The sequence below is a fragment of the Chanodichthys erythropterus genome, chromosome 17 (genome assembly GCF_024489055.1).
Source record: "Chanodichthys erythropterus isolate Z2021 chromosome 17, ASM2448905v1, whole genome shotgun sequence".
NCBI classification, from domain to species: Eukaryota; Metazoa; Chordata; class Actinopteri; order Cypriniformes; family Xenocyprididae; genus Chanodichthys; species Chanodichthys erythropterus.
Window position 1 is genome coordinate 4,333,564 of NC_090237.1, and position 9,761 is coordinate 4,343,324.

The 9,761-nt window shown below is 35.2% G+C and overlaps 1 protein-coding gene and 1 pseudogene across 1 annotated transcript; both read right to left on the reverse strand.

Moving 5' to 3' along the window:
• Nucleotides 1-429: 429 nt before the first annotated feature.
• LOC137005202 (zinc finger protein 184-like) lies at nt 430-2,466 on the reverse strand (annotated as a pseudogene).
• Nucleotides 2,467-6,251: 3,785 nt separating this feature from the next.
• Nucleotides 6,252-9,475, reverse strand: LOC137005204 (zinc finger protein 184-like). The gene is made up of 4 exons (XM_067366019.1): nt 9,388-9,475; nt 8,544-9,177; nt 7,403-7,428; nt 6,252-6,925 (listed from the first exon to the last, which is right to left on the reverse strand). Exons 1-4 carry the CDS (start codon nt 9,473-9,475, stop codon nt 6,252-6,254), a joined length of 1,422 nt encoding a protein of 473 aa, XP_067222120.1.
• Between the last annotated feature and the right edge of the window lie 286 nt (nt 9,476-9,761).

Here is a 9,761-nt window from a genome sequence, read left to right on the forward strand (position 1 = left end):
AAAAAAACATTTTTATCTTACGGTATTTGCTATTTGACATTAAAAAAAACAAAAGGCTTGATAAACATTTAAAACTCTTCACTCATGTGATTTAACATTTCCAAACTAAGTAAAACACTATTCCCACTCCAAATTCAATTCAATCAATTTTACATTTATATGTATAGCACTTTTCACAATACATATTTTTTCAAAGCAGCTTTACAGACAATGCAGAAATACAGAATTTTTTTACAGCGGAAATGAAACAACACAACTTACTCAAGCTGGACAATAATAAAAAAATTTCCTAGAGCTGCTATACAGCCAAAACAAAATTTTATTTTCCTGCTATCGCTGTTAAGCTGCTGAAAAAAATCTGCATTGTAAAAAAGTGCTATATAAATAAAGGTGACATATCTCACTTCATCGTGTGTTTTCTGGTGAAGTTTAAAACTCAGTAAGAATAAACAGATGATTTTTTAAATCTGTTGCATCTCTGAAACTCTCTCCACACTGAGTTCAGTGGTACGGCTTCTCTCCAGTATGAACTCGCTCATGAGATTTCAGGTGTGTAGACTGAGTGAAACTCTTGTCACAATATGAGCACTTGTAAGGTTTTTCTCCAGTATGAATTCTTTGGTGCTGTTTCAGATGGTCAGTTCTAGTAAAGCTCTTTCCACAGTCCAAACACACATGATCTCTCACTTCATCATGTGTTTTCTGGTGCAGTTTAAAACTCTTCAGCCGTGAAAAACTCTTTCCACAGAGAGAACACACATAAGGCCTCTCATCTGAATGAACTTTCAGATGATCTTTTAGATCTGATGACAAAATAAAATCTTTACCACACTGAATACAGTTAAATGTTTTATGACCAGAGTGACGAAGCAGATGAGTATTGAGAACTGATGTTTGAGAAAAACTCTTTCCACACTGAGTGCATGTATACGGTTTTTCTCCAGTGTGAATTCTTTGGTGCTGTTTCAGACAGCTAGCTCTAGTAAAGCTCTTCCCACAGTCAAAGCACACATGATCTCTCACTTCATCATGTGTTTTCTGGTGCAGTTTAAAAGTGTCCAGCCGTGAAAAACTCTTTCCACAGAAAGAACACACATAAGGCCTCTCATCTGAATGAACTTTCAGGTGTCGAATTAGATTTGGTGAAAAATTAAAACCTTTTCCACACTGATCACACTTGAATGTTTTTTCTCCAGAGTGAATGTACAGATGATGTCTGAGACTTGATGTTCGAGAAAAACTCTTTCCACACTGAGTGCATGTATACGGTTTCTCTCCAGTATGAATTATCATGTGTGCATTAAGGTTTCCTTTATTTTTGAAATTATTTCCACACTGTGAGCAGGTGTACAGCTTTTTGGCTTTTGTTCCTTGAGTTTTGAAGTCACAGTGTTTCTTTACGTCCTTAAGTTTGTGTCTTTGCTCCTTCACTTTCTTCTGGTCTAAAATAAAAATATTAAGCTGTTAGAATCAGTTCAATGAGGTTAAATGTGAAAATTAAAAACACACTGTCTGTGCGAGTATAAAGTATCAGTATCACTTTACAATAAGGTTTCATTAATTAACTAATTTAGTTAACATTAACTAAAAATGAACAATACTTCTACAGCATTTATTAAAACATTATTAAATTAAAAGTAATATGAACAACTAATGAACAGCTAGATTTTTATTACCCAATATTAACAAAGATAATAAATACTGTAACAAATGTATTGCTCATTGTTAGTTCATGTTAGTTAAAGAGAAAGAATTATTCTCCTTTTTACAACATGTAATATAAGTCTCTGGTGTCCCCAGAATGTGTCTGTGAAGTCTCAGCTCAAAATACCCCATGGATTATTTATTATAGGATGTCTTGAAAGCCCCTATTTTGGGTAGGAGGAAAACATGCTGTTTTCATGCATGTATCTTTAAATGCAAACGAGGACGAAGCCTTTACATCTTAGATTGGATACTCCAGCAGCAACAGCTGCTATGTTATCACCACAAAATTTGAATCAGATGCAGTTCATATATCACCAAAACAAGAATTAATCCCCTACCTTATTATCTTCCGGAATCATTGCATCAAATAAGATATGTAAAAATATAATTACGTGTCTACTTTTTTGTTTGTCACTCAGAAAAAACAACTCAGAAAATGCCTTCAGGGCTTAATACATTAGCTAATGTTAACAAATGAGACCTTATTGTAAAGTGTTACCAAAGTATCTTTGATGTGCAAAGGTCAGTTCCGTCATTCATTTGTTAATATGATTAAAACTGGGTTATGATCATTTAGATTAATTTCTCTATCATTTATCATCCACATACTGATTATTATTTCACAGCCACTAAAGCAGTCAACAATGAATCAAGAATCAAGAATGGACACCAACCTATTTGTTCCTCAGTATCTTCATGTTTTATTCTGGATGGTTCTGGATCACTCATGTCTTCAATCTCCTCTTTAATAAACTCCATCTTTAACAGTCACACAGATTTCAGCTTCTACACCTGGAGTTTGTCCTTCTCTTGTGAATACTCCCAGTATTTATTGGTGAATTGTTGTGGGAGGAGCTTCACTGCAGGTGTGAACTGTGATCACTGTTTGATACTGACACCCACAGGACCAGATCTGGAAAAAATCAAAAATAAGTTACTGAATGTATACTGTATTACTTTAAACTTAAATTAAGTGAACACATTTCTACCAGGGATTTGAATTTTGAAACAAGTTGGATATTAATTGCATTTAAAACAAGGTTTGTTCGATTTTTGTCCAAAGTCTGACAAAAATAACAGGATCATCATGTTTAACTGAACTGCTGAAAAGCCTTTTTGTCTCCAAAAGGTATCCGTTTTCACCTCATTTATTATGGTGAGGTCTGAGATCTTCTGTAAAGTGGTCCATTAAGCACATTTTATTGGTGTCAACAGCTGAGACTCTGAAAAACCATAGGCTATGTCAACATATTATACACTTTAATAATAAACCTAGAAACAACGCATTTGATTACACTGGTATTTAAATACGTAAACTCTGGAGCTGGTTAATGTTAAACTCTGTAATCTTTGAACATCTCTCACCTGCAGACTGGAAATATACGGCATTCGGAGAAAATGTATTTTGTCCCTCATTCACGATCGTTAACAGCGTTGCTTTCAGCTTCAACTGGTGAAAGTTTCAGCATTTGTCTTGCTCGTGTCTCGCGCTTCTCTCTTCTGCGCATCCTCAGTGCGCGGTGTCATTTTACTTAAAGGGGCCGCATATTCTTAAAGAGCCCCCATTATGCTCTTTTGAATACTCCCTTTCAGGCAATGTGTTTGTGTTATTTTGCTATTTGTGAAAGTAAAAGGTCTGCAAATTAATTATTAAAGATCGACGTGCATAATAAATAAAGATATTAGTTCTTTCTCAAATAAGGCACTATACACTATGCAATTATGCACTACTCATTCTTTCTCAGATAAGGCACTATACATGCACTTATGCACTACTCATTCATGTAGTGTGTAAATTTTATAAGCTTATTCAGCATCAGAGTCTGATAGCCCCACTCCCTCCACTACATAATAAAAGTTGTGACAGTCGAGTGCATGAAGATTGCATGAAAATTCCACATCCATCATCCGGGTATTTAAAGTGCACTTTTTCTTTTTGGAATTTTCAATGTCAACACTCTATTCACACTATTTAAATGTCATAAAATAGTGCATAAATATGCAAATTGGAATGCACCTATTGTCTCCTAAACGAAATAATTGATTTTGAACTGCCGCAACAAGTCGTCAGCAGTTCCAGTCTCACTTTATGTTACATAACAATTTAACACATTTGCATAATGCCAGCCTATGGTCTTCATTGGCTGTCTGTGAACAAAGTGATATAATAGGGACACTTAAATCACTGCACTGTTACAGAGCAAATACACTATCATCATGCATATGACTTCAACAGTAGTCACCTGAACTTGGTTACAGTTGCCATAATACTATATATATATACAGTTCCTACTACATTGAATTGACACTAAATAAAACAGTATTATTTGTTTTTTTATATTTTGTTTTTCATTTAAAAACAATATACAATATAACACAGACAGTGCTCTCTCACTTGACAGAAGATATTAAATAACACTGAGCAATAAAGATGAAGCTTAAAGGAACACTCCACTTTTTTTTTTTTAAAATAAGCTCATTTTTCAACTCCCCTAAAGTTAAACAGTTGAGTTTTTCCATTTTCTAATTCATTCAGCCGATCTCCGGATCTGGCGGTGCCACTTTTAGCATAGTTCATTGATTAGACCGTTAGCATCTTGCTAAAAATGACCAAAGAGTTTCAATATTTTTCTATTTAAAACTTGACTCTTTTGTAGTTACATCGTGTACTAAGACCGACGTAAAATGAAAAGTTGCGATTTTCTAGGCCAGTATGGCTAGGAACTATACTCTCATTCCAGCGTAATAATCAAGGATCTTTGCTGCCATACCATGGGTGCAGCAGGTGCAATGATATTACAATTACAATGTTTTTTTTCTCCAATTATGATTTTTTTTTTTTTTCTCCAGTTATGAAGTCCTGATGATTGTCCTGTAAATCCATTATATTTGTTCACGCTTAAAACTTACTGCAGTACTGGGATATTTAACACCATCTGTAAATATTGCAGATGATTTGTTTATTGTTTCAACTACATCCGCCAAATCTGGTGAACTGAATCTTTGGAACTTTATTGTTTCTAAGTAGTCAATAAAAGATAAAAAATGAACTCCAACCTCTATGTATTTATCACAGTATTAAGAATAAATTATTAAAAAAATCTCATTAATACAATAATAACTATATAATTTAGGGCTGTAACGATATGCGATATGAAATCGAAATCGCGATACGCAGGTCCACGAACCTGTATCGCGATTTGAGAAGGCAGAATCGCGACACACCCCTTCCAACTCCCAGAGTTACCCTTCCTGTCCAGATCCAATGCTACCACATTTTTAAATTACTATAAGTATTAGGGGTGTAACGATTTATCGTAGATGGTGTGTCTCCATCAGCTCTCTAGTTCAGTAAGTGTTTCGGGCACACATTGAATCTTGCAAGCAGGTTTAAACGTTTCTCATGTCAGTCTCTTGCATGGTCGCGTGAGAAAAGTCGTGGCTCTCTTTCACCGCAGTGCACAGCAACAGCTGTGCTCACAGAAAAGCAAAAGACGCTTGCGATGCTTTGCTTTAAATTCTGTGGCGCCGTTCACATATTGCGTCTTTTCCGCGTGCAAGTCAGTTAGTATGCAATTCTCAACTTCTCAGAATGCCGCAAGCGCACCGCAGGTCGTGTGACAAGAATCAACCGATCAGCTATGGCCTTTCCGTAACAAAACATCAAAAGCTCAGCCGAACAGCTGATCATAGCTGTACATGGTGTTTTTTGTATCTTATCTCCATCAATATATCTCGTAGTAAAACTAATGCAAGGGCTAGAAATCATTTATCCTTTGCAGAAACATCATCTTGTTCCTCTGATCCTCTTGGAGAGCCCAGTTCAAGGTTGCATAGCAACGACCGACGCCACGGGAGCGCAAGCGCTTCGGAAAGGAGGAGAAGCGGTGCGGCCGCGCCTTCCACGCGTTTTTAGACGCGATATATGAACGGCCCCTATTCATAATTCTAAGTTCATGTTAAATTTAAAAAAAAAAAAAAATTTAGTGACAGACAGCCCTATTCAACTGTTAATTTGAATACAGAAGGTTTTTATTAAAATTTTATATTTATTTATTTTATTGAAATGTGATCTTGTGTGTACAACAAGGAAAATTATTGAAATTTGTTAATGTTTTTTTTTAATAAATCTTGTTTGAATTTCAGTTTCATTTTGTTCAAAATATCGTGATACGTATCGTATCGTGAACTCCGTATCGAGATACGTATCGTATCGTGACCTGAGCGTATCGTTACACCCCTAATATAATTCATAATCTGTTCATTAAATAGATCAATCAAGACCAGATGTTGTTTGTTTTATTTATCATAATTGTATGTACAATCAGAAGACAATTTAGTACACTTAGTATATATGAAAATTACATGAAAATATCTAATTCAAGAAAAACCTATTTACACACAATCCATCCGAGTTGTAGACTGGTGAAGCTTCAGCGTCAACGTCTTTCTAGTTTTCTAAGTTTTCACCAAATTCACAAATAAAATGATAAACTACTCACACAGTTTACTTGTGAGGTATTTGACATGAAAACAAATGTTGCTCACTTGCAACATGTTTTCATATGAATTAGAAGGTATAATGAACGTGTAAATCTCTTCTCACACTGAGTACAGTGGTACGGCTTCTCTCCAGTATGAACTCGCTCATGTGATTTCAGGGTTGCAGAATGACTGAACCTCTTGTCACAATATGAGCACTTGTAAGGTCTTTCTCCAGTATGAATTCTTTGGTGCTGTTTCAGATGACTAGATGTAGTAAAGCTCTTCCCACAGTCACAACACACATGATCTCTCACTTCATTATGTGTTTTCTGGTGCAGTTTAAAACTGTTCAGTCGTGAAAAACTCTTTCCACAGAGAGAACACACATAAGGCTTCTCATCTGAATGAACTTTCAGGTGTCGTTTAAGATCTGACGATAAATTAAAATCTTTACCACACTGATCACAGTTAAATGTTTTTTCTCCAGAGTGAAGGGGCAGATGATCCTTGAGATTAGATTTATATCTGAAACTCTTTCCACACTGAGTGCATGTAAACGGTTTTTCTCCAGTGTGAATTCTCATGTGTTTTTTAAGGTTTCCTTTAAGTGTGAAATTCTTTCCACACTGTGAGCAGGTGTGCAGCTCTTTGGCTTTTGTTCCTTGAGTTTTGAAGTTACAGTGTTTATTTACATTATTTAGTTTGTGTCTTTGCTCCGTCATTTTCTTCTGGTCTAAAATAAATGTATTAAGCAGTTAGTATCAGTTTAATATGGTTAAATGTAAAAATTCAAAACACTTAGCAGGATAAAATAGACACCTGTTTGTTTGAATATAAAGTGTCTTTGATATGCAAAGGTCAGTTCTGTCACTGATTTATTAATATGATTAAAACTGGGTTATGATCAATTTCTATCATTTATGATCCATATACTGATTATTATTTCACAGCCACCAAACCAATCAACAATGAAGAATCAAGAATGGACACCAACCTATTTGTTCCTCAGTATCTTCATGTTTTACTCTGGATGGTTCTGAAATACTCATGTCTTCAATCTCCTCTTTAATAAACTCCATTTTTAACTGTCACACAGATTTCAGCTGCTACACCTGGAGTTTGTCCTTCTCTTGTAGGATGATGTTAATATTTCCAGTATTTATTGGTGAATTGTGGGAGGAGCTTCACTGCAGGTGTGAACTGTGATCACTGTGTGATACTGACACAAAACCACATCTGGAAAAATCAAAGATAAGTTACTGAATGTTTAAATACATGTTAATTAAGTGAACATGGCTTCTGTCAGGAATATGGAGTATTTTGATACAAGTTAGTTATTAATTGCAGTTAAAATAAGTTTAGTTTAGTTCTTGTGCAAAGTCAGAAACAACAGGATTATCATCATGAACTGAGCTGCTGAAAAGCTTCATTGTCTCCAAAAGTTCCCCGTTTTCACTTCATTCATTATGGTGACGTCTGAATTATTCTGTAAAGTGGAACATAAAGCACATTGGCGTAAACAGGCTGAAATAGTCTGTGAAAAAACAAACACATTGCCACCGAATTATTACACTCTTACATTAATTAATAATAAACCAAGACAAACAACGCTTTTCATTATATTAAACACGTAAACTCTGGAGCTGGTTAATGTTAAACACTGTAATCTGTGAACATCTCTCACCTGCAGACTGTTCAGCTTCTGAAGAAAATATTACACACCTGTCCTTCATTCATGATCGTTAACAGCGTCGCTTTCAGCTTCAAATGGTGAAAGTTTCAGCAGCACTCGTCTCGTTTCTCTCTTCTGCGCATCCTCAGAGCGCGTGGTGTCATGTTTCTTAAAGGGACCGCATTTCCCTAAAGCGCCCCTATGCTTTTTTGAATATTACCTCTCAGGCAATGTGTTATATAGCTGTTTGTGATTGTAAAAGGTCTATACTTAATTCTCTGTGTTCATTAAATAGATCGATCAAGACAAGATGTTGTTTCTGTTTTATTTCTCATAGTTGCATGTACAATCAGAAGGCAGTTTAGTACACTTAGTATATATGACAATGACATGAATTCAAGAAAGACCTATTTAGCACACAATCCATCCTGAGAGAAATAAACTACAATGACTTAATTTACACTGTAGGAGTTGTTGATTGTTGAGTGAAAAAACTCACAGTATTTGCTATTTGACATTAAAAAACAAACAAATGTTGCTCACTTGCAAAATCTTTTTGAGTGAGAAGGATTGATAAATGTTGATGTGAATTCAGGTGTCAATAACAAGTAAAACTCTAGTCCCAGTTCACATTTATTTGTATGACGCTTTTCCCAATATTGTTTCAAAGCAGCTTTACACAAAATGCATTTGTCTCATGTGATTTCGCTCATGTGATTTCAGGTGTACCAAACGAGTGAGACTCTTTTCACAATATGAGCACTTGTAAGGTTTTTCTCCAGTATGAGTCCTTTGGTGCCGTTTCAGACAGTCAGCTCTAGTAAATCTCTTCCCACAGTCAAAACAAACATGATCTTTCACTTCATCATGTGTTTTCTGGTGCTGTTTAAAACTCTTCAGCCGTGGAAAACTCTTTCCACAGAGAGAACACACATAAGGCTTCTCATCTGAATGAACTGTCAGGTGATCTTTTAGATCTGATGACAAAATAAAATCTTTACCACACTGAATACAGTTAAATGTTTTATTACCAGAGTGACGAAGCAGATGAGTATTGAGAGCTGATGCTTGGGAAAAATTCTTTCCACACTGAGTGCATGTATACGGTTTTTCTCCAGTGTGAACTCTCTGGTGCCGTTTCAGTTCACAGGATGCAGTAAAACTTTTCCCACACTCGCAACACACATGATCTTTCACACCTGTATGTATTTTCTGGTGCAGTTTCAAACTGTCCAGCCTTGAAAAACTCTTTCCACAGAAAGAACACAAGTGAGGCTTCTCATCTGAATGAACTTTGAGGTGTTTTTTTAGATATGATGACAAATTAAAGTTTTTACCACACTGATCACACTTGAATTGTTTTTCTCCAGAGTGACAGAGTAGATGTTTATTGAGACCTGATGATTGAGAAAAACTCTTTCCACACTGAGTGCATGTATACGGTTTCTCTCCAGTGTGAATTCTTATGTGTTTGTTAAGATTTCCTTTATTTTGGAAACTCTTTCCACACTGTGAGCAGATGTGTAGCTTTTTGGCTTTTGTTCCTTGAGTTTTGAAGTTTTTGTTTTTCTTTACGTCATTTAGTTTGTGTTGTTGCTCCATCACTTCCATCTGGTCTAAAATAAATGTATTTAACAGTCAAAATCCATTGAATGAGGGTAAATGTGAAAATTAAAAACACAAAGCAAAAAACAAGACATGTATGTGTGAGTAGAAGGTATTGGTGACACTTTACAATAAGGTTTCTTTACAAGGAATAATTCTACAGCATTTATTAATCTTAGCTAATGTTAATTTCAACATTGAGTAATACATTATTGAAATCCAAAATTGTATTTGTTAACATTTGTTAAGTAACAAACATGATTTTTATTAACTTTGTAATTAACATTAACAA

Bases quoted from the DNA above. Each gene is read 5' to 3' on its own strand.
- LOC137005204 (XM_067366019.1), bottom strand. From the start codon at position 9,475: ATGGAAGTGATGGAGCAACAACACAAACTAAATGACGTAAAGAAAAAC. The intron at 9,178-9,387 runs ACATCTGCTCAC...ATTTGTCATCAT, and splicing joins AACAAAAGCCAAAAAGCTAC to ATCTAAAAAAACACCTCAAA. The intron at 7,429-8,543 runs GTAAAGCTGCTT...TGATTTTTCCAG, and splicing joins ATGAGACAAATGCATTTTGT to ATGTGGTTTTGTGTCAGTAT.